General features: G+C 34.4%; 1 protein-coding gene and 2 long non-coding RNA genes across 2 annotated transcripts in view; 2 read left to right on the forward strand and 1 right to left on the reverse strand.

The window, feature by feature from the left end:
* The window catches only part of LOC144978783 (uncharacterized), a 429,130-nt gene that overhangs the window by 223,852 nt on the left and 178,948 nt on the right, over nucleotides 1-26,330 (reverse strand).
* Nucleotides 1-26,330, forward strand: part of LOC144978767 (orexin/Hypocretin receptor type 1-like) — a gene marked incomplete in the record, with an annotated part of 367,308 nt that overhangs the window by 198,776 nt on the left and 142,202 nt on the right. Inside the window, 1 exon segment of the mRNA XM_078925242.1 lies at nucleotides 12,726-14,047. Within this exon segment, the coding sequence (XP_078781368.1) occupies nucleotides 13,610-14,047 (438 nt within the window).
* LOC144978796 (uncharacterized) lies at nucleotides 23,348-25,848 on the forward strand. Its single transcript, XR_013646598.1, has 2 exons — nucleotides 23,348-23,405; nucleotides 25,657-25,848. It is a non-coding gene; the product is annotated as an uncharacterized LOC144978796 (long non-coding RNA).

Here is a 26,330-nt window from a genome sequence, read left to right on the forward strand (position 1 = left end):
TCAGGCTATTGCTCCATTCATGTCCATTTGGAATGATGGCCATAACACTGGATTTCTGACAGTGCACTCCCCAGGGAATGTATTATGCACATATTACCGTCGTAACAATGTCATGTCATTCTGGTCTGCTTCTTAGTCTCACTCTAGGCTTATGGATTTAAATACAATATTCCTGACCGAGCCTGGTATGGATTTTGAGATGACTATGTAAAACATTCAATCTGTTGCGTTGCTATCATTTTATTGATTAATTTCTTTTGGACGGTAAATACAGAGGAAGCAAAACACATAATTTAATAACAAAGCAACATGTCTATTTATTGTAAATGTCCCCAAAATGGTTATTGGATTAAGATACAGCTGAATGAATGCAAATGCCGAAACATATGTAAGTTTGACATTCTTAAAAATTAATCTAAATTTGAATTATTTTCAATTTAAAGATTATACTGAAATAGGGCGATGGCATAAGCATGTCTTTCCACAGGGCAACACAACAACTTTGGCAACTTGGATAATCAATTGCTTCATTACGCATTATCCTTATTATCTGTGACCAATCATCTCAAAACGGTATTATGTCGTGGTGATCCCGATAAATAGCATTTATTTGTATGCTTAACTGATAACATTCGAGTTAAAATAAGTGTCTTGATTGAGAAGAATAAATATTGTTCCTTGGGCGTTAAATAACTGAAACTCATAACGCTGATATTTTAAACCCGAAACCCAATTGTATTCATCTGAGTTGATTTAAACATAGCCTGATACCAAATTGATGCTATGGATTTTGCCAAACCTGGTTATGAATACGCAAGACAAATGCCATCTCACCGTCAAGAGTAAAAGATCAGTTTTATTTCTTTTACGAAACCCATGCGTGGTTGAAAATGCAAAAACGGGCAATCGTATTAACTAGTCATTGGAATATCCGCCAAAAAATCAAAAAGAAATGCGCGCGCGCGCGCGCGTGTGTGTGTGTGTGTGTGTGTGTGAGTATATATATATATATATATATATATATATATATATATATATATATATATATAAAATACAGATCTTGACACTTATTTGATGTATTGTGTTAGAATTAGAGATAGATAGACCGTGAATTCGACATGTTCAATGAGATTTCCCCCATTCGTCTGATAAATTAATTTATTGCATTTGACAATGCACGCCTGTCTGTGATGTGCGCCAATACGCCAGTAATCGATAAATTCGTATATATTTATCGCGTATGTAATTATATCGGGGAAGAATATTTGGAAGAGCATTGGACTCTCTTGTAATCTAACGTGTTCCGACTACCCGTTACTTCGGATTTTTATGCCCCCTCCCCTGCTCTATAGGGGTCCCGATAACAAGATTGGTAGAGTACTTGTATCACTCGTAAGGGGAACGGTATCGATTGAAGTCGAAAATTTTTTTCTAGCAATTCCCCCTGTCCACCCATCAGTGAACGGGCAGCTTAATCCATTTCATCCGACAGAAAGTACTTTGCAACTCCATCTTATCTAAAGGGTGGTAAGCAATGGCCATTTTCTGTTTCACGTTATAAAAACCGGGATAACGTTCGTGGGCCAATTGACTCTATAGATTAACTTTTCCCTTTGCTCATTAGGTCAGTGATTCAAATTGTATCTGACGAGAATTCATGCTACGATAGACGGGTGTCATAATGATAACAAATATTGCACTCTTTATTTGAAGGAGAAATCATGATTCACTCTCAAATTGATGGGCCCAAGGCTCTAAAGGACAACGTTTATGTATGCATATTTGATACATTTGATTTTTTTTGTGTGCTTACAGTAATAATTTATAGAACAAAGTATCTCAAAGTGGAAAGCTGTGATGATTTGTTTTAAATTCAAACGGATTAAAGGCGAACTAGCGCTAAAAAGTTTCGACATCGAGGCAAGATCCCTATAGATTGGCTTAGTAGTTCGTAGTCACGGCTGGAGGTCGCCCCGACAAATCATCTTTACATGATATACCCGGAAAAAAAAGAAAGAAAAGACAAAAACAGAAAAAAATACCCAAACCACATTGCCATAAGTTCTAATTAGATATATATCATTCATTCCCAATAAGAAGAGGTTTTTGTATTTTTTTTTTCTGAGAGTTTAATTTATTTTTCGTCATTGTTTTCCATTCGTTTTGCCGATGGCCTTTGCCTTTGATTAATTAGCTTAATTATTTTGGAATGACAAGAATTCCATGTTATCATCTCCAAAGCGTGGTCTCCCTTGGTTCATTCGGACTGACTTTTTTTACAACTGGAAAAGGGCAAGATTTTTAACAATCATTTGTTAATGCTTTACAAATGATGATGACGCAATACATCTCCCCAAAATGAATCGTCCGCATCATTTCATAAATTGTCAGCATTAGTCTGTCTCCTGTGACTTATAGCTTCAAAACGGTATTATTTTGGATTTAAGTAGAAATTGAAAATTGAATTTGCGGCCAAATTAATAATGATACTCGAGGTTAGTTTATTTGTATTATTGATGAAAGCAATAAAATGGAATTGTGACCTCAATCTAATTTACAAAAATAGATACTGTATTATTGTAAATTAAATTGAAGTTTCTATTCCATTTAATTAAAGATATTTTCTTCTCAAGCTTCAACAGCAACATTTGTATTTGTTTTATTGAGAACGATATTAGAAATTATATATCAAAACGAGAGCCGATCGAGTCTACGAGGTCTCTCCTCGAGGTCAATAAGTTAATGATTTCAATTAAAAATCAAATTATAACAACATATTCTCATATATAATAGAATTTGAAAATATAAGAGGTTAATATAAATTGGATTATAAAATCACAAAACATCGTTTGCCTACCACATCCCCAATTAGTCAGATTTCAATGTTTAACTGACTCTATTTAATTAAATAACAAACAACTACAATGCGATATTTCTAATCAGTTTACATGTAAATTCATTTTTCTACATCTTGATAACTCCGATATAATATCCGATGGGGCTGGAGAGTCATCTTCACCAATTTCAAAACTATCAGTTCTGTAACTTGTCATCTGCAGAATTCTGCTGTCTTTCTCTGGAAAAAAACCCCCCATATTTAGAAATTTAACCAGACTATTCGTCCTACGAATATCGATCGATTTACATGACTCTTATCTTGGCAAAAACTCTCAAACCTGTGACTTCGCGAAGTTAAATCGATCGATATTTGAAGGACTAGTTTTCTGGCCACATAATTTTTTAATTTAGGTTTTTCCAGAGTGCGGCAGTCTGGTCTCAAGCATTGCTTGTACACATCAGACTCCGCCTTCTACATTTAAATTGGCTGATCTATTGATGTTATTGTCAGAGAATCTTCGTATCAGTTGTTATTCTCTAAAAATTCAGTTCTTCATTTAAGATCTGATGATGTTGGAACTTTTCGAAGTTCCTGCAGCAATGATTTTTTTTCGAAAACAACGGCCACTTGCTATCGAAACAAAAATCCTTGTCCGTAGCTGGAGACCAGGCGTTATCATAGAATTCCACATACAAAGCACTGATATACTAAATGATAGGTATGTTTACGTCACGATCAAAAAGAAATCATGTGCTGCCGGTGGTCCATCAGAACTCTGGGATTTCATCTAGTATCAGTTCCGTTGCAAAGGGGAGAGGAGAAGGGAAGGGGTGAATGAGACAGGTTAATTGAAGGGTAACAGAAGAAGAGGTGAAAGAGATTGGCAAGACCTTGCACTAGATGAACTAGCTTTGCCAAGGAGAAAGATGCCGAGAGGAACGTTGTTTTTTCATTTATATAAATATATATATATATATATATATATATATATATATATATATATATATATATATATTACGTGTATGTGTGTGCGTGTGCGCGCACGTGTGTGTGTGTGTGTGTGTGTGTGAAGAAAAAATAGTAATTTATATTGAATTTTTTTTCTTAATTTGCCCAGCTTTATGTTAGAAGCAGTTTTTTTTTCACGAACAACAAGATTATAAACGTATTTTCAATTTTAGTCCCTGCGAATGATAATACAAACAATCATGCCAACTTCTTAATTACTATCTAAACCGACATAGCACGCCAATAATTTATAGATTGTCTCCTTTATATTTAAACGAAAATGCTTTATTTTCCAACATGCATATTTATGACTTTATTTATACGTATTTTTTCTCCCTCTTACTTCTTCTTCATTCGACCTGTACATATAGATAGACGTCACTGCAGATCTGACATCCAAACGCTATTATGGCCCTAGTTTAATATTGTTGTATTGGACAATATTTTGCGTCATATTTTGATATTTCCATTACAACAATGAGCCCATAATGAATTGGGTTATCAGACCGTCAAACAAGTACACGTCGATAATTATATAATGCTACCTCTATAGAATGAATGAAGCTGACGCCACTTAGCTCTTTGTCGTTGGTATTAGACCGCCAGTTGGCTGATCAGTTCTCACTAAATTATCTCAATAAAACTATAAACGTATAAAGTCACACAGTCTTGTGTTTTGGTACTACTGATCTGGCGGGCAGAACTGGTGAATATTATATATTAACGTCGAGCATCAAACCATTTCATCCTTCGTACAAATTGTTTGTTTAGTCCCACTTCACGTTTCGTACCTATCAGTGATTTTAAGATTTAGATTTTTTGGGGGAAGGAGAGGTATAATTTATCATCAGGAAAACGAATATGCAATATGGATGATTAATACTTATTGACTGAATTTGTCGGTTTATGTGAAGAAGAAGTGGTAAAACTTTTCCTTGTGAAGAGTGTTAGACTTAGTTCAACCATCATTTTGTTCCTTAACATCACAAATCATATTGACTGGCGATAAATGTGCCTAATAAAGTTCACGCCAACAATGCAGATAAATTGCATGTTATATTATATTATGTTGCCAACCAAGCCTGTCCGCTTTGTACCATTATGCACTCACTCTCGTTTTGGGGTTTATTGGCGCATCGCCGCTCACTATCAACTCAATTGAGGCCAAGCGGAAATTGACACAGTATGAGGTCAATCAATGGTGTCGGTCACGGAGACGGTTCATTTTTCACCCCTGCAGTTATTATATTATATATGTATATGTTTCACTGTGCCGTTTACACGCTAGCTTGGATAGCAAGAGGATTGTGGTTCAATTCGACTGTTTGTTATTCTTTCATTTTTTTGTGTCTTTATTAGTATTTTTTTTTTTTTGGGGGGGGGGGGGGTACTATAGTTTAAAAAAATAATAATTTTGGAACAACAATTCAAGCAATATTTCCCGCTTCACGTAGAACGCATGAATCGTTTTAAAGCGATTGACATGGCACGCATCCAAAAATAGAATCTCAAAAAATTTGCTTCTGGCCATCCACACTCTTCCGCAATTTTTTTGTCTTTTGAGAATATTCCTGCGTCAGTCAATCTCATACCCAGCTGGCTTTTTATATCCTTGGTTAACTGGCATCTTAGTCTCTACCTGGAACGCGGACTAGCATTTAATCCCTGACTTTAGTTACCAGACCAAATAGCCGAGTTAGTGACCGTTCGTACAACACCCAGTTCTAGGCAAGCGCATAATTAGTCAGAGACTAGAAAAAGTTCGATTTCTTTAGTGACTTACTTCACGTAGGCCTAATACTACCAAGTCATTTAAGAGACTAGGAAATAGCTCAATCTAGTTCGCTTACATAAAGATGGGCCCTGGTGTTTAATATTTTTTGTTCTCTGCCCCCCCCCCACGAGCATAAGTAAGACCCATTTAAATTATCTCTACCAATAATCAAATGGAAATCAAGGGCGACCTGTGGAATTTTAAACAAGGGCGCCTACTGTCATACATTCAAGCCTTTTAGTTGTGACTCGACAACTGAAATATAAATTGGTTTGAAATGCTATTATCACTTTATAGCTACTTCGTGCCAATTATAGCAGCCTTTATTCCTTGATGTGAATAGCTGTGATCTGAGAGTTCATCCTGCCGTAGCCTGAAACTGACCAAATATTACACCAAAAGATAAGTCGACAACAACAAAAGATTATGAGTCGTATTCAATAGTTCAACCAATGAGATCATAATTTGTTTCCTACTAAACTAATTACAACTCACTAAGCGGTTCATCAATGTTAGGCTATACTAATAAATGATTCAAGATAGCGATTGCTTTTTTTCCCTTGGTGTCTAGAATATAATTAAAGCCGCCTCTAAAGAATTACACAAAATCAAAAACGAGTCGTTGGAACTTTTCCAATATCTTATTGATGCCATGCACTTAGTAAAAATGCTCAAAACATCGGCCAGCCAGATATAACATGCAATGCATGGAATCAGCGCAATTTCAAATGGAACTTCCAAGGGGCCAGTAACCCTCTCTGCAAGCTACCTGCGTGAGGTCATTGGAGGTTAACTGGTATCAGGCAGTGCCGTGTCAAATGGGGGCAATTATGGATATTAATGGTCTTATAATATGTTAGAATAACGGGGAAACAATAATAGCCTCTTTCACTTTATTATTTTGCTTTGAAAAATCAGTTGTCTTTCTAAACATCAGTGCCACTTTGACATTCTTGTGGTTTAACAGTTTTCTCTATCGTAAAATGTGGACTAATTTTAAGTGCTTGTAAATGTTGGTGCACTAAGATAAAAAAAATCGCTATTCAAAACTCATCAGCAGTATCTCAAGAGTTTTGATAAATATGACAAACGAATTTCTGCAAAGCTGAAGGGGAAAATATGTACAACAGTTGTAAGACCAGCAATGTTATATGGACTAGATCATAGAGACAGTAGCTACAACAAACAGACAAGATAAAGAAGTTGAGGTGGCAGAAATGACGATGTTGAGATGGTCACTTGGCTGGACAAGAAAAGATAAAGTGAAAAATGTACGAATTCGAAGGTTGACTGAAGTCAAGAATGTATCAATAAAGATGAGAGAAAATAGAGGAAGATGGTGCGCTGAACCGAGACGTATGGAGATGTGGCATTCATTATGGAAACCCTGCAAAATGCGGGATAAGCTGAAAGATGAGGAAGAGGAAGTGAAAACTAATCAAATTGGCCGGCTAAAAACAATAACAAACAGCTGAGTGACGTCACTTTCGTTACTTCTATAGAAGGAAAAAGCCAAACAGAAATTATGCTGGAACGCTGTCGCCTTTTAAAATCCCTTAACAACCATAGGAAAATCGTCATTCTTCACGTTTCAATGATTTAAAAAAAATTCAGATTTGATTTTCAAGTCACAAAATTTGAAGAAAAATTCTCATTATAGCTGAAAGATCTTAATACTGTTTCAAATACGCTTGATTTGCTTCATAAATTTTGTATATTGCTTTTGATTTTAAGCATTAAATTTCAATTCTTGTATTTTTATTTTGCCATTCGGGGGAAATTATATAAAAGGTTTGTAAGGAGAGCGTTAATCGATCAAAGTATGAAGTAAATGTTTTCTGGCCAAAATGATAAGAAAATTATGTCTTTTATCAGACTCAGGCAATTGGAAGAGGGCATTATGTATAAATACATAGAAACATACGTGGATTAAGATATAAAGTGTATAGAATAACAAAACTATTATTTTCCCCATTTTCCAACGCTGCCCTCTCCTCCCCTCCCGCTAACCATCTCTCACTTTTTATCATACTTTCAGTTTTAAAAACATTCTGCATCTCCGCCCCCCGCCCCCCCCCCCCAGCCCCTATCTCTCTCTCTCTCTCTCTCTCTCTCTCTCTCTCTCTCTCTCTCTCTCTCTCTCTCTTATTTTTTCCTCTTTACCTATTTATCTATCAATCTAAATGTCTGTCTGTCTCTGCCTGCCTCTCTGTCTGTCTCTGACTTTCAAGAAGATGAAACAGATTTTTAAAGTGTTAATTTACGTCCTTCATATGAATTTGTCTTTGTTCTATTTCATTTCAAGATCCATTTATAATATATTATCTTATTCACAGTTGTTTAATCCTTTAAAAGCTAAACTGAATTTATCCCATTCTAGGATTTGTCCCATTATCTATAGCTTCATACTTTGAGTATTTTTTACCAAGATATCAGTACCAATGAAAGCGTCTAGAATTCTATGAGTTTATATTTAAATATTTGTTACTTACTGCTGTCTTGGTGAAATCCGTAAGATATCGTATTGTCAAGTCGGAGTGAAATGGAGACTCGTGTGTATACCAATGTTAAAACGAATAAATTTGTGTCCTTGATAACAATGAGATAAAGCTCTCATTCGTCAATTGCGTGGAGAGAGTACACGATGACCTCATTAAGTTAAACAAATTAATTGTCCCGATGAAATTGATTTTGAACATTTTTTATGAACCTCTCGCATACATTCACTAGAGATCACTGGGTTTTTGACAAAATTACGTGATATGTTAACCTATACTTATTATGGATATTATTCACTGTGAACGAGAAAACTTGCGGCTAGCTGGAAAAGCATTGTAAAATGCAATTTAATACATAGTTAACTGTTACTGGAAAAGTTTATTAAGAGGAACCGAAGTGCTGTGGCTGACTTGGTTGTTCTTGTTCATATACAAGACATCACATTGACTCAATCCTGTATAGCCTTGGGGTGATTCCTACATGTACATCTCTCCTGACTTGATAATTCAATTCAGTAAAATTCGTGGGTTTTCATGTTTTTTACTCCTCTCTTTTCCCAGTTCCCATCAGAGATCTGTGTTTTTAGCAATGTTGCTGATGCCGTTTGGTGGATCTGGTTGTGTTTTATTTTCCAGCCTGTCAATATAGTTGTTCGTGTGTGTATATATATATATATATATATATATATATATATATATATATATATATATATATATATATATACGAACAACTATATTGACAGGCTGGAAAATAAAACACAACCAGATCCACCAAACGGCATCAGCAACATTGCTAAAAACACAGATTATATATATATATATATATATATATATATATATATATATATATATATATATATATATATATATATATATATACTATGGTCGGTGACAATAGCTTTATGTGGAAATAGGTCGTTTTTACTTGTGATGTCTTCGATATTACTGGGAGAGATACGAGTATGTTCAGTTTACCACTAAATTATGGGCTGCGTGGTCAGAATTAACTTCCATCAATCACCTGGGCCCAATGTTATGATTTAGTTATTTACTTGTCTAGCAAATGGCTTGCTGGTCTTAAGCCTAACCGAATTAAGTCACTAAAGAAAATCGAATTTTATGAACGTTCTCTTGTCTCTGACTAGTTAGGCTATTGCCTAGAAGTGGGTTGTTCTGGTAACAACCTGCTCTCGAGTACACGATGGCAGGTAAGATACCAGCCTTCATACTTTCAACGCAAAATATTTCTAAAGAGGAAATTAGCAGACATTCCGGTATAGATAATATTTCGTTCCGTTTCATATTTGAATTTACTTTTGACATGATGAATCAACTCACGTGATATTGACTGTTGACCGATCAGACTAGAATGATGTCCATGGTCGACTATCGATTCTATATTTAGGCCAATGAAAGTTCCATTGAGTCTCAAACAAATTCAGCAAAAAATTAAAATAACAACCAAAACAAAAAGTATGTTTCGCATTATTTCAGTCAGTTACAATGCCAGCAGAATAACTTTGTCTCCACTATACTTTCTAATCGATTTTTTGGTTGTTCTTTGAAGGAAACCCTTCGACTTTCTGTCTCCGTTAAGCCACAACCCGCGAGCCCGATTCGATTCGTTTTTTTTTTAGTTTTTACTCACAAAAATTTGCACTTTCGACGATCTGCACTTATCTTACAGTTTTTATAGCCAGTGTCAAAAGCAACAGAACACTTTGAGGCTCTGTCATTCGTAACCGACGTATTTTCCTTCTGAATCGAAGCTCTCTCAATCTTAAAATAGCTGCTATCTTGGCGACGCTATGATGTATTCTAGTAACTAGTCTCAGACTAAGTATCAAGTCCGGCCTTAGTAAATGACTAAAACGGGGCGAAACTTAGTCCGAAGGTGCCGTGATTTTAGTCTGGTACTTGTTTGGTCATCTCACATTATATCCAATTTTTTTCAAGTCCTTCACTAAAGTCAGAGACTAAGCGCTGGTTCGCGTCCGTAAATACGGCCCAGTTGTCCTGGTGTATTTGTTAGGCTCCTCATGGCCGAATAGCTGCCACCTTTGTCTTGTAATGACTGTTGAGGTGTTGCATCGTTTTTATTGTATTCGTTTGGGATCTTTTCTGGGTAAAATATTCCGCGGAGTTTTCCCAATTGTTTTGTTTCCCAAATTGTTTCCCAAATGCATCAACCAATTGTATTCAATTTCTGTGAGTGTCACCTGTTATACATGAGCACCGGTGATACAATAGCTTTGTACAATTTGATCCGTCTCTCCTTTCTGATTTTATGTCTTCCTATGTAGCATGTTTTTTAAAGGTAGCGATGTCTAATAACGTCCCTGAATCTTCTAGTAGATATCTAAGTTTGTGGGGTGATTTGCATTCATTTTGGGTTTGATGGCACCGTGTCTAGTTTGTTCTCGCCTCATCCACCTGAATATTTCATTTGCCAAGTGAGCTCTTTCACTTGTCGCCTTTAGGAAAGAGAAAAACATTAGTTGATGTGATTGTTACAATTAAAAGTCAGACCTCCTGATCACCGATCATCAGATCAGGAGTGAGCGAAATCAGAAAGAAAAATATATTAAAATTTATCTCAACCATGAGAAAGGACACACTGACATCGATTAAAAAAATAATGATGATAATGATGATTATGATGCTAATGATTATATATACGACATTCCTTCCTTTTACTCGATTCGTGCACAAGTAATTCAGCATACATTGCACATTAACATATTATCTTCTTACTTTTTAATATGTAAATAATTTATGTATGGAACGCTCTCTAGCCATCGTGAGCTATCGTTTTGGGGATATTCTCGTGTGGGCCTGAACAAAAGGAGGCAACGTGACACTCATTTAAAAGGCAATCTATCATTAACTCATTGGGCTGGACACGCTACTGCTCTCCTACGTAATTCATCCTTCCCTCTAAGTTCTCTCTCTCTCTCTCTCTCTCTCTCTCTCTCTCTCTCTCTATATATATATATATATATATATATATATATATATATATATATATATATATATATATAGCGGCTATGTGTTTTTTTTTTTTTTTGTTTGTTTTTTGGCATGACACTCGCTGTCGGATCGGAAAGTCCTAGATTCAAACCTCGCTCAGCGCATTGATGTGTCTTTGGAATAGACTCTTTATTCACACTCTCTCACTCTACTCAGGTGGTAAATGAAAACTTGGCCGTTACCAGCGTTGTCTCTATCAGAATAAAAAAATGTAATGTCGTCAAACAGTTGTCATGTCTCGTTATACATGTTACAGAAACCCTTGATAAAGCGCTTTGAACACGTTAGTGGACATTGTCCAATATAAGCTCAATGTTGTTGTTTTTTTAAAACTATATTAATAACAAAGAATTAATAAAGTACTTTTCTATAGTGCTATACGCCGAAACCTCAAAGCGCTTTATGATATCACTGAACAAACCATAAACACAATCAAACTGTGCCAAAAAGACACAATACAACTCTAGCAAACACTAACTGTACAAGTACAAATAAAAAGTCACAACAATAAATGACAAATAAAAATAATACAAATAATTATCACATCAAGCAGAAAACATTTATGATAACAATTACCGGAAAAGATAAGTTTTCAGCTTTTAAAATGAAAATCGTTGACATTGCTCGCGAGACTTACTACAGATTAACCAAGTTCCAAATGGCAGGTCCTGGTTTACAGAGATATTTATCTAAATTAAAGCCGCATTTTTGGCACTTTTGGTAGCTGGATCTCCGATGACCTTAGCTGACCAATAATATCTATATATCTATCTATCTATCTATCTATCTATCTATCTATCTATCTATCTATCTATCTATCTATCTATCTATCTATCTATCTATCTATCTATCTATCTATCTATCTATTATCTATCTCTCACTCTATCAATGTAACTATCTAGCTATTGATATAATTGTATTTTTCTATTATCTTATCACCATGTTCCCCTTTCAATTTTATTAGCTATTTATCTATTTATTTATTCATCACATATGTCTCGTCCTATACAGTAAATGTTCCTATTGGCTAGGTATCCCAAGTAGAGCGCTTGAGTATGGTTAGTGGATAATGCACTATACAAAATTCTCTAGTTTTTAATCCTCCCCACCTTGCTAGATATTTTAAACTACATTGGGTTTGCCATGAAAGCCTTGAAAGAAAAAAACCCATTTCGTTATATGTGAATAATAGGGTAGAAATGTGTGATGTCAAAAAACAAAACAAAAAAACAAAAAAACAATCGAAGTGTTGTGCCTCTTCCGGAGGACTCAATAAGATGCCATCACTCTTAAACCAGACGATTTCACACTCCCATAGAGATTGGAACCAGTATTTTGACACCACGACTAATTGTTCTCTATTGTTAAATTTTGTTTTAGGCTTCTAAACTTCGATAAAGTTTGACAGAATAGGCTTGATGCCCCAACATTACCTTATACACTCTCATTTTTTTGTTTGGTAATAGCCGCTAGATCGTTCGTTACCTATCATTGGTTACATAATTCTTTTGTTTGTATGCACAAAATAATAAATGATTGTCCTTTGTGAACGTAATTCCTTATATTTATTTTTCAGATTACCCACAGTTATACAGTTGGATAAAAGTCTTCGCTCCTGGATTCCAATTTAGCAACAAAGGCTGTAATCATTCACCATGGAATCAGTTTGACGGAAAAGTGATTAGAAAAAATGTTAGCGTCGTTTTATATTTCGGTTTTCAATACTGATTTTCTTTATCCACGATTCTTGACATAATATTATAGTGAAGGAATAGAGGGAAAATATACCCGCATAATGTCCTTATTAAGTGTTGGCTGCAATTGGTTATTTTATCATTTGCCAATACAAAAATCATTTTTATATCCCTGGAAAGCGCAGCAATCCAAAAAGACCATTTGTTAGATTGTTTTCAGTTAATTAATTCCGTGTTCAACTGGAGAACAGATGCGAAGATTCTTAAACTTTATTACCAGAGGATAGAGCTTTAGAGTGATTTTAAAACATTGAATATGTAGTAACTACATCTAAATGATTGGTGTGTGTATTTGCATATACTCTATTTACGCACGCATGTAAAGGTGCTGGTAAGATCTAGTTCTGTCTCTTCCGTTACATTCCCATAATAACGTGTAAATAACACAATGTTGCCATTGCCGGTTTCAATTTACTGAAGTTTTTTGATCAACACTTTTCTTTGATGTTAAACCAGGAGGGAGTCACTGTTCACTTAACAAAAATCAGTGCAAGTGATATTAATGCCATATCATTTGAAATTAAAAGAGGATTTGATGTCACTTCCTTTGTTTATTTCAGTGCTGTATGCTCTCCGTTGTGCTTGATAAGACTACAAAACATGTAATCATTGCCATAAAAAAATTATCATCATAATAATATCACTTGTTTTGACATATCATATTTCTTCAAAAATTATCTTGATTGCATTTGGTAAACCTCCAACCATGGCGACCGCTCTCTCCACCACAGAACTTGGAACGCCTTTGGACTCCAAAGACCTGCTGGATTTCCACAATACATTAATCATCAATCTAACATCTTACATCGCCCCGACTACCATCGCCCCTGGCAATAACAGCACTACAGAAGAGGCATTATATTACGACGATGGTTTAAACCCGGATGTCCGGACATTTATCCACGTTCTGTTCATTCTTCTCTCATCGGTCGTCTTCTTGGCAGGGATCATTGGGAATTGCCTGGTGTGGTTTGCCGTGTGGAGAAATCCCCGAATGCGTAGCGCCACCAATATGTTTCTAGTCAATCTAGCCGTGGCGGATTTTCTGGTTGTTTTGATATGTCTACCTCCTACAGTGGCCGAGGACATCACTGGAATGTGGTATCTGGGTAGAGAGATGTGCAAAATCATTAAATGTCTACAGGTGAGTACGAAGAGCCGATTTCCAGCTTCAAATGTCCAAAGCATTTATCGAACTCTTTCTAGAATACCTATTTTATCTTCGCCCGAAACTTTAAAAAATATTGATCGAACCAATGACCTTCAACTTGTTACAAAGTCTCAAACCTCTAACCTATGAGATGTTTATACAATTTGAGCGTCATTGTAAGCGATCGGTATCTAACGTATCGTCTCAATACGGTATCATGTCGGATAATCTTGACGTCAAAACTTGTTTTTGAAATCTAAATGTAGGAATGTATGTTATATTAACAGCTTTTATTGAGGAAAGTGAATAAGGGTCATTAAACTGCTTAAAACTTCAAATTCTTAACTCTGGTAATTTTGACTCATTGCCTTTATTTGGTTCATCCCGACACAACACTGTGTGAGACGAGAGGGGATGAACCAACGCTCGTGTGAACTTTACAATTAAAGTCGGATAAGAAGTAATAATTTTGAATAAGCATCTTATTTTTTTGAATGAATTAAGTAGACAAATAGATCTGTTATAAAGTTATTTATTTCTTGAATTCCTTTTTTTTTCTAGTTTTGTACGGCATGTCTCGCGTCGTTTCCACTGTGTATATATACAGACGCGTCTGAGACGAACAAAGAAAATACCCAGACATAATGTTTATAATCAAATGGAGATTGTACACAGATGCTTTCTTTTATTAAGACTAGGAGAGCGATAGTAATGCTCGTAAAAATATAAAAAGAGATCTAAGTAAATTAATTAAAATATCAATAAGGGTTTTTGTTTAAATACCCAAACAACAAATCAGTAGAGGGAGAGTAGCTTACTATGTTTACATTCTATACGTCGTTATTCACGTGGATGGCCAAATGGTTAAGACATCTGTCCCATTAGGCTTGAAATCTGACCTGCGGGATCGATTCTATTATCATTATTTCTTTATTTGTTTTGTTTTTTTTGTTATTGTTTATTTTTAATTTATTTTTATTATTCTTACTACATTTATGCAGAATGTTGCAAATGATAAATGTCCCACCCCTTTCTTCTTTTAAATCTTCTCCCTCTCTCTCTTTCTCTCTCTCTCTCTCTCTCTCTCTCTGACTCTATCTCTCTCTCTCTCTCTCTCTCTCTCTCTCTCTCTCTCTGTCTGTCTCTCTTATATTTACTGTCTATAAACTATTGCAAGTTGTAATATTCATCCCGACCCCAGTCATTTCTATTAATAAACATTTTTGTAATAGGAGGGGGGAGGATTTAAAATGTGCAACAGTCTATAGAATTAGAAGACATTTTATTTATATATTTATTCATTTTTTTTTATTTATCTATCTATTTATATTTTTATTTATTTATTTTGGTATAAACTGAGGCAGAGGGTTGTTCTCGTTGGCGTAGTGATCTGGCTGTCAACCATGATATTCAGTTATTAATAAAATGTTTTATTTTTACACTTTAAACACTTTATCATCCATGGATAAGAGATTGAAAAAAAAAAACAAATAAAAAAACAATCAATCGAATGAAGCAACATTTCTGCTTGAAATTGGTTGAAAGAATTTCTAGAACATTATAACCTTAACTTACGCTGAAGTCTTTGTGGACTGAAGAGCCAAGTGGGTTAGACCACCTTACAATTTTTCCTCATTTCGCTAGACTGGTTCGAATCCCCTCTTTCGTTTTTTTTTTGTTAATTCTCCTTTTTGCCTTTATTATTTTGTTTTTTAAGCAATTTTTTCTCTGATCATTTGATCGCTTTCGGAAAGAGAGAAATTTTGTGCATTTATTTATTTATTTATTTATTTATTTATTTATTTATTTATTTATTTATTTATTTATTTATTTATTTATTTGTTTGTTTTAATTAATTATTTATTTATTTATTTTTATATATTTACTATTATTTATTTATTTATTTATTTTTCATCAATTAATTAATTAATTTATTTATTTATTTTTAGTTATTGATTTATCTATTTATTTATTTTTAATTACTTTATTTATTTATTTATTTATTTATTCATTTATTTAATAAGTTTGTACTTTTTTTTGTCTCTGATTGTTTGTTCTGTTTCTGAGCAAGCTATTCATAACAAAAAGATTTAAAAGACAATAAAAGGATTGGACGTTTATCATTTTCAACATTCTGTAGAAAGAAGACCAAGAGAAAATATTTAATTAAGTGACACAGACGGGAATCGAATCCACAGCGCCAATTTCAAGCCTTCTGAGACAGACGTTTTATTCATTCGGCCACGCCAGCCATGACGTATATTATGTTTACATAGTAAGCTTTTATTCCTCGACTGATTTATTGTTTGGGTATTAACTCCCTCCTTACCAGCCATTTCCAGAATTTTATTTTCCCTGCACCATCAGGCCAACCCAACACAAAAATAGATTTTTCTTACTCAAACAGAAAAGCAACATGTGCATTCTATACATAATATTGTTCAGCAAAACGAGCTCAACAACACAGTGTCAAGTTGTTATAGCTATAATAAAAAGTTTTCATTAAATTGTGTGATATAAAGACGAAATTGGAATGAGAAAATTATTGATTTCATCGTCGATTACAGTATGGTTCGTAAGGAGAGGTTGTTTTTTTAAAAAACAACTTTTATTGATATTTTATTTACATCTAGCTATGTGCATTTCGAAATATTTCGTATTCTCGAACGTGAATAAATATTATTACAAAGAGCGAAGTTTTAAAAAAAGCGTCTGTGCATGATAACCGTTGATTTATACACAGGCGTTTCTGGTCCTTTCACCGTTCATTGTACTCAGACGTGCCTGTAAAATAATCACCGCGGATGCGAAGCGAGTTGTACGCAACATGCCGTACAAAACTTGAAGAAACAAAAAAGGAATTAAAGAAATAGATAACTCAATGACACGTCCATTTACCAAGTTGATTCATTAAAAAAGAATAAGCTGGTTATGCAAAATTATTACTTCTTATACGTCTTATTATCGAGTGTTGGTTCATAGTTATCGAGGGACAAGAAAAAACACTATTAAACATACTACTAAATAAAATTTTTAATATTATCGAGTCAAAAATAGAACAATCAAAATGTTTATTCGACTAGTTTCGACAAATTATATGATAACTGGTGCATTTTTTCAATGATATATGTTCTGTATATTGATTAAATAACCCGAGACTGTGACTCGTACTATAAAATTGTAGTAAAAGGGCAGCCAGGTCAAAAGCTTGCCACGCAGCAACAAGAGGTCACGAGACCATGAATTTAATAGGCTATACGTAGTAAATCTTTGACGCCTTCTTGGCAATATTATACCCTCCTTTTGCGGGGTTCTCCTTACTCTAACCTGGTAAAAACGTTTCTACGGTTATTTATCTGGATGTAACAAAACAATCATTTTCAGGAAGACAACAATTGTTGCGTTTGAACTCGGGGTCAATGTTTAGAAAAATTAAATCTGAATGTTTGTACAGAGTATTTCCACATGAATACATCATGAGCAATGCCCTTCACAATGTTTTCATTTATCTCCCAGATAAGTCACATGAAACCAAATCTTGGTTCATACAATGCAAGTTACTTGTTAGGCGAGCTATTGTATTAGCACTCTTACAGTATTCGTCATTACATATACCAGGTGCTCATTCACATCCAAGTCGGCGAGAGTAGTGTATGTAAAATACCCTACCCCATGACGCAACCCTGAGGTTAGAGTTTGAAATCATTGGCGTTCACCTACCTCTGATCATGCTCAAGATCACTTGTATCTATAACAAGACATGACTCTGTACCGCCGAGCCATCAACGATATATTATTTCTCCATCGCATTGTGGTTCTAATCAATTGCCAGAAAAAAAAAAAAAAAAGAAAGAATGTAAAAAGAAGACAAATGAACGTAAAACTCAATCAAAGCAGTGAGGCTCACTTGTCAGTTAGACGCTTTATAATTGGAGTCGTTAATGCCCAGCCGGTAAAACGCAATTATTATTGATACCAAATTATTATTTTCAACTATTAATCTATCGGTCTGTGTAAATACGTATTTCTCTTATAAATATTTTTTTATTCAATCACCCTCTCGTTACCTGTTATTCAATTTGCTCATCTATTCAACATGTTTTCAAGTATTACATTTTTCTCCCTCTCTCTCTCTCTCTTAACGCGTGTATCAAATTTTCAATTTTGGTGTCATTTCTCCTTTAAGCACATTAACCCTTTACACGAGCTGTTTGATTTTGTCCTTAAAATGATATCAAATTTAATTGTTTTTACCGCCTGTTAATAAAAGCAATACTCCCAGTCTTATGACTGTCACTGATCACATGGTTAAAACAATTAGTTATGCAGTCAAAACAAGGGGGATAATAGGAGAAAGATATGATTTTAAAAATAATTTAGTCTCGCTGGAAAAGAGTTAAAAGCCAATCGCAACTTCATTTCAAGCCAATCACGGCATCCTATTTACCTAGACATTAAATGTTCTTCACCTTTCTCCATGAAGTGATAAGAGCAGAAAAAAATATCTCTTAACCGCCAAAAGAAAGACTGAAGAATAAAATCGGTGGGTAATTCAAATTGCCTGGAGAAGAGTTGTTTATCCATAATTACCAGAGAATTCACTTCAAACCCCAACTAATCGGACTTTGTTTGCTTGGACATTTGTCTTTTGCTTGTTCCAATTTTATATATTTTCCCCTCTCTATTTAGGATTTCGGTAACAGTTTAGTTAAGTAGATCGTCTAAGACCAATGACATAATCATAAATGATTGGTAAAACTTCTGAGAAATCGATGTACGAACTTAAATTTGCTATATATTTTTAGGGGGATTTTAGCAACTTCTTAATCATATCTTAGAGAGTCTTTTACGGTAGATATACGTTAATGAATATTTTGAAATATTCAAACACTCGCGGGATAGTGTCTATTCAATTTATAAACATTACTAAGTCAATAGCATTGTATAACATCTGCACTAAATTTGGCCCCAAAAACATATCATCAATATTTTATTATGTGGGCAGAGAAAAAAAAAGATAGACAGACAGACAGATAGACATATAGATATATCGATAGATAGATATATAGATATATCGATAGATAGACAGATAGAAAGATAGATAGATAGATCGATCGATGGATAGATAGATAGATAAATAGATAGATAGGAATTTGCCCGATTTGTTGAGTGAGTAAATGAATAATAGAGGGAGAGAAAGGCGCAGCCAGACAGATGAAAAAGAAAACTGTGACAATATGATGTAAGGAGTAAACAGATTTGTGTTAAAACTCTTCAAAATTCTTTAAAGGTTGCAAAATGCAATCATTCAAACTTGTAGGCGTCTTTGAAATAAACACTTGAAGTTTTCAAGATATTAATGTATAAATCCAATTATATTAACTTCCTGTTATATATACATACATACATACATACATACATACATACATACATACATACATACATACAATACATATATATACTCCCCTGAATCATATATATATATATATATATATATTATTATATATATATATTTATATATATATATAATAATAATAATAAGCATATTTATATAGCGCCTTTCGTCGAAACCTCAAAGCGCTTATATATATATATATATATATATATATATATATATATATATATATATATGTTGATAGATAGATAGATATTTCAATTACTCTTGACTCCTACAGATCTGTTTCATGCCTGTTTTTACTATTATTTGTAATTAAGTGTGTGTGTGTTGTTTCGTACTCCCTGTAATATTTTGGTGTTGAGATATTCCAATTGTGCGATTGTAATTCAAATATATATATATATATATATATATATATATATATATATATATATATATATATATATATATATATATATATATTAGTGAACTTCCGTGATTGGAGTTCGGTCAATTCCGTGTCGATAAAACTATCTACAAGAGAATTGTATGAATCTGCCACAGATTACTGTGTTTACCAATTTATTTGTTTCTTAAATGTGCTTTCAATGTAAAAGTAATAACCGATTGTCGCGGTACTGTGTGGAATTTGTAAATTTATAACCATTATATCGGGGCCCTTTCAACAACCTGTTATCGATAACTAAAATCAAAAGGAAGTAAAATCTATTTAGGTTTCTTGTCTACCGAAGTACAGTTTTCGACTATTGATGACGCAATTATAAATTATGAATGAACATCGCATCATTCAATGTTCGCGGTATCTCCTCAAAATGTAAGAAAAACAATCTGGTTAAGGACCTTTACAAATTAGACGTAGTAAGCATACAAGAGACCAAAGACAAGGCCAATGATGAAATATAACGAGGTTGCCATCTCATTACATTTGAACATGAAAATATCCAGGGAGGGCTCAGTTTTCTAATATCATACCGACTAACACCCTATTTAGAATTATATTGTTTTAAAAATGAAACAATATCTGTTTTGAGCATTAAAACCATTCCATGTATTCTAGACAATAAGCATACACTTACAATCAATACCCACCATCCTACTTCGGGGACATCCAAAAAAAGATTCAACAGTATATATTATCTAATGAAATTGAAATGTTAATCTAAGACCATGTAAATGACAACATCATAATCATGGGCGATTTCAAAGCTATAATAGGAACAAGGACAGACAATAACGAAACATGTCTTGGTGCTTATTCCAAAGGACTGCTAATGCAAATGGCCAGTATCTTATTGATTTTTGCTGCGAACATAAATTATTCATATTATGTAATAGTGCCTTTAACCATCCTTCCGCCATATTACTACATGGCACGGAACGTGGAAAAGGTTTGACGATAAGATTATCAATACTTACAATCAGATAGACTATATCATAATTTCAGACCATTACAAACGCATTTTCAATGATTCACGAACATAATATATAGGAACGAAAACAACTACAGAATTTCAAAGTTCAGGCCAACAGACCATGAAAATAATCCAAGGCATGAGCATTACAAACAAAATAGAAAATCAATCAAAGAATTCAGCAGTCTAAGAGATGACCTAGTCAAAGAACATTTCAGAATCAAACTAACGTCGAATCTTTCGTCGAAGAAGTTAAAGAATGCCTCTAATCCATCTGAAATTCAACAACATCTTGTCCAAAGCGTGCTGAAGAGCAGGGAAACAACACTGCCTGGGAGACGTAGTACACAAAAACAAGACCACTGTCCTATACTGCATGACTTATCACAGCAGCAAAAACAACTGAGATTTGACATCAACAGCTGCTCAAATACGGATGTAAAGAACCAAATGAAAAGACAAAGTAATGAAATCATGTATAAAATTAAATCTCAATCAATAGATAATCACAAAAGAAAATAGATGAGATTGTGACAGAAATAAACAGTTCGAGTGATAGTGTGAACATGTTCGAAGCGGTGAATACAATCAAACGACAGAAAATGCATAATCAACATATAATCAAAGATGAATGTAATAAGATATTATAAACACAATAAGCGTGTCCTACACTGAGAAATACAAGGGTATTCAAGAAGTGGAACCATTCGAGTCTACCAATTCAGAGCTTGAAACGCCTATCACGCTTCAAGAAATAAGTGGAGCCATACAAAAGCTCAATAACAACAGATCGCAGGGTTTAGATGGTGTTGGAGCAAAAGAACTAAAATGTCTTGACGACGCAGGCATGCAAATACTGGCTGATATGTAGAATAAGATATCTAAGACAAAACAAGTTCTCAATCTTGGAAGTGGAGAACTGCTAAACTAACAGAATATAATTTGCGACCAATCGTTTCATTTTCCACGCTTAGAAAACTTTTAAGCACATCACGCTTAACAGAATTAGAGAAAAGGTAAGAGGAATATCTTTCACCATCACAAAGCGAGTTTAGAAGAGATAGAATTGGATCCTCTCAGCTTCAGTCCAATTCTGTTCACGATATACTTCGAATCGGCCATGAAAGAACTAAGTCCAAAATTACCAGCAACAAAATAGGTTACACGTGAATTGATAAATATACGCAGATGATGCAGACATAATCTTTGAATCAGAGCATCAAGCGAAAATATACACGTCAATGATATCAACTACTCTAGAAGCATAGAATCTAAAAGTGAATCAATACAAAATAGAATATACAAAAATCAACAGAACTTTGAATGAATGGAAACGTGTAAGAAAACAAGGCAATTTAATCAACGATAATGAAGACATCAGAAAACGAAAGCATGGCCAGCAATCCATTCAACCAACTCCAAAATTTATAATCAGTGATAATAAACGAATACAGATTTATGAGGCACTGAGTATTCTGATATTGACATATAATTGTGGAACCTGGGGCCTCACAAAAAATGACTTAGAAAGTCTTGAATTTTTAGAATAATTTGAAAATATAAAATTTTAGATGTCCGTAATAAATAAATGATATTTGTGTTCCCCAATTAATCAGAGATACAAACTTGATTCCAGTCATTTGACATTGACTACGGGAGCCGTATTTAGCACCTAACCCACTCTGATATTATAGCGATTTGAGGCAATGGGTCGCAAATGTTCAATCCTGAGTTGATCGTGAAAATTATGACCCGTGGAATAAATCTGTAAGTTTTATTAACGAAAAGGAATGTAGTATTTAGAGCTATATAATCGAAACATGTCATTTAAACTTTTTGTTTACTATTTGGCAGCTAAAAAATAATTTACAAAAATGAAAATAACAGCGTCAAAAAAGAGCAAAGTACAAAACACAGAATGTTTCGGTTTCAAATCCCTTTTCAGCCTATAACAAAATAAAAAAGGTTTGAAAATGTAAAATCTAGACAGACGACAAAATGATTTCTTAAATTCGCGAATAAACGTCTCTATTTATTTTTTATATTGGATGAAGAAATCACGATGTAATACGGAATTTATATTCTTCTACTGTTCGCTTAACATATGGACATAATATTCTTCAACCTTCGTGTTTTTTCAAGTCTCAGAACTACTCGTTAATTTCTTTTAGTCATTGTATCGTTACACTGATTTGTAAAACTATTTGTGGACCAGTTAGATTAAATCATTGATAATAAATAACCGGATATGTGTATCGTCAAAAAAGATGTGTCTTAAAACATATGCATAACGCAAATGAACGTATGAAAAAAAAAACATAATATAACTGGAGCTTTTAAGGAGTCCATTCCATAAATAAGTTACCCTCCCTCATAACTTCAAAACTACTTGCTGTAGAGTAACGGAATTGAATACAATTCATTTATTTATTTTAAGCACCAGTGTTGAATGAATAGAAGATTATCGTCTTTGTTTTGTTGATAGTTTAGTCATAATGGCCGGCATAATGAATGCTCAGGATATCAGGAGATCTTTCTGAAGGTAGGACTTTCGACTTATGATATTGTTTTACTTTTACTCAGCAAGTCTACCCCAGACATACGCAGAGATCTAGCAACTTGGGGACAATGCGCCATTCATACAAACCCCTAGTAAGTAGATTGAAGCCATTTCTGCTGGGCAAATGGGATAGAAGAGAAATCCAGCCTAGGAAGCCTGTCAATGCTTGTGGTGATGCAGGAATGTCAGTTGTTGAGCAATCCCTGGCTAAAGATAAGAGAAAACCATGCTCTGAGATTCATGAAGAAGTGTTCATGTCAACGGTCTGTTTACCGGATCCTCACCGAAAAACTCGAAGGGAAAACATGTTCTCAAAATAGGTCTCCCATTTGCTGACACCAGCTGAAAGAGAGGCTCGCATCAATTTCTCAAGACGATTAAATCGTCGATTTCGGAAACAGCACGTGTTTTTTTTTAAATTATAAAAAATTGAGCTTTTTATACAGCGCAATATCCACTAAACGTGCTCAAAGCCCTTTACAATGGGTCTCTGGCCAACAGCAACATTTAACATGTAGGACGGGACATGACGCCTGTTCAGCGATATTATAATCTTTTCGGACAAAGACAACGCTGTTAACGGCCAGGCTAGGTACTCATTTTACACCTGAGCACGGTGAGAGAATGTGAGTAAAGAGCCTTCTCCAAGGACTCAACAATGCGTCGAGCGAAGCTCGAACCCTGGACCTTTTAGATCAAATCGTCACTGGAGATTAAACCTGGGTTTATTCTTAGGACCAAGAGACAAATAGATCCTCCGGAGACAAACATTTAAATCAGCAGAAGACATTATTTTGCAACACAAAAGCTTTTAAACAGCTGGACAATTTGTCTTACGTCACTGTAGTCAACGGCCGGTTACAGAGAAAGGACGGATAAATGAATCGTAAATGAAGGTTGCTTTTTAAATAGAGGATATTATAATGAAGGTTATTTATGCCAAGTTTCAGTATCCTGAGTGAAAGAGTAGGGAAACTTATTTACATGGAGCAAATAGCAACATTTAACATGAAGGACAAGACATAAAGTCTTTAAAACACTATCGCAATATCTGCTTTTTCGACATAGACAAAGTTGTTACCGCCCAAGTATTCATTTTACACCTGGGTGAGGTGAGAGAATTTGAGTAAAAAACATTTTCCAGGGACTCAATTTTGCCTGGTCCACAGTGGTACTCGAATCAAGGACCTACCTAAAACAAGTGTCATTCCATAAGACCACAAAGTTGCAGCATATCCAAATAGAAGAGTATAAAAATGGACGAATCTATATAATTTATAATACATAATATTATAATATCCAGCCAGTTTTTCAATGGACGTGCAATTCCGAAAGCAGAATCGATAACGTAACAAGACCGCCGAACTCTAACAAAACTTTTTATTTTCATTTTGGACATAAAACTTTTACCTCAAATAACGATCAATAAAATTTATTCCCAACTATTCCAAATCGCCAAAGAGTATCACAAAAAAAGAAGTCTCAGGTTGGAGACTCTTGACAGGCTTCACAACATAATGATATTTAAAGTAGAAGTTTTCAGGTGATAAATGAACGATGTGCTTTGTCAGAATATGGGGCAGGTGACAGTAAGGAATTGATGGGATTGAACCAGTTAACTGCCGTACAGAAGTACAGATTTTCTGGTCAAATTTTTGAATACGAGTTTTCATAGAGTATGGCAGTTAACCAGTTTAAAAAAGTTCCGTGTTGTATTTCCGTCAGTTTCCCTCATTTTGTCATACAGCGTGTGGTCATTTGATCCAAGCATCTCGAAATAGCAAATTGTGCTGTTGGACATCTCTAATATCGTCATCCTTTAGTTTTTTATAAAGAGAATTGTATCTTGTTGCCTACAAAATTAATATTTGCCTGTGATTGGCCCCGATGCAATAGAACTCTAAGGTGGAAGGGGGGGGGGGGGGGGGGGGGAGGGGGTTAAAGTCCATCATAGTATTTTATTTTTATAAGTCCATATTTATATATATAGTTCTAACGGTTGACAGTGAAATTAACAGGATAAATCGTAAAATCTGGCGGAAAAACATTCCCTTCTTTAGTTAAATTGTCAACATCGTATTTGCATCTCTGATTATAAGTTCTTGACTTTCAAGCTTCGTTTGCAAAGGGGAGTGAACCCCAAAACTTTATCTAATAAACGGATTTCGTTTCCAATATTAGTCAATAGTCTGGAAATCCCTGTTCTATTGATGCTATTCGTTCTCTCCGCCAGGCCAATCTTAGCAACACGCAGTGATTAAGTTTTAACGTCAATAAAAGGACTTCACTGAGAACTAACAACCCAACTGGCGGTCTAAAAACAATGCCAAAGAACCGAGTGACGTCAACTTCATTCTATTGTCATTTTATAATAATGTTTGATTTGGTTTTGCAATTCCAATAAATAAGTTGGTTTATGTTTCAATATGTCTATTTGTTCTTGATATCACAATGGGTTGGTCCTCTGGGAAGGGGATGTATGTATGGATGGATGGGTGGATGGATGGGTGGATGGATGTATGTATGGATGGATGGATGGATGTATTCATGAATGCATGGTTGCTTGTTTGCGTGTTTTGTTACCGCTTTCTGTTTATGCTTTTTAAAATCTAGACAGAGATTTTTACAACGTATTCTCTTAATGAAATGAACCACCCATCCCGATATATTCAATTATTTATAATTTATGTAAGTTATCAATAGATTCAGGGTGGCTTCTCTGACATTTTGGGTGATTCCAAAACGAAATAAACATGTATCTAAATCTTCTGGCATGGAGACAAGTTGTTGAGTTGGGTTTTTTTTTGGAAGATGGAGATATTTCTGTCTGAATAATGAAATAGATGATAAATGGCGATCTAATTCAGCTCCATCGCTGTGGGCGTCTTATGCAAAAACAAATTGCTG

The sequence above is a fragment of the Berghia stephanieae genome, chromosome 1, assembly GCF_034508935.2.
Source record: "Berghia stephanieae isolate SIO BIC M18660-M18661 chromosome 1, UCSD_Bste_1.3, whole genome shotgun sequence".
NCBI classification, from domain to species: Eukaryota; Metazoa; Mollusca; class Gastropoda; order Nudibranchia; family Aeolidiidae; genus Berghia; species Berghia stephanieae.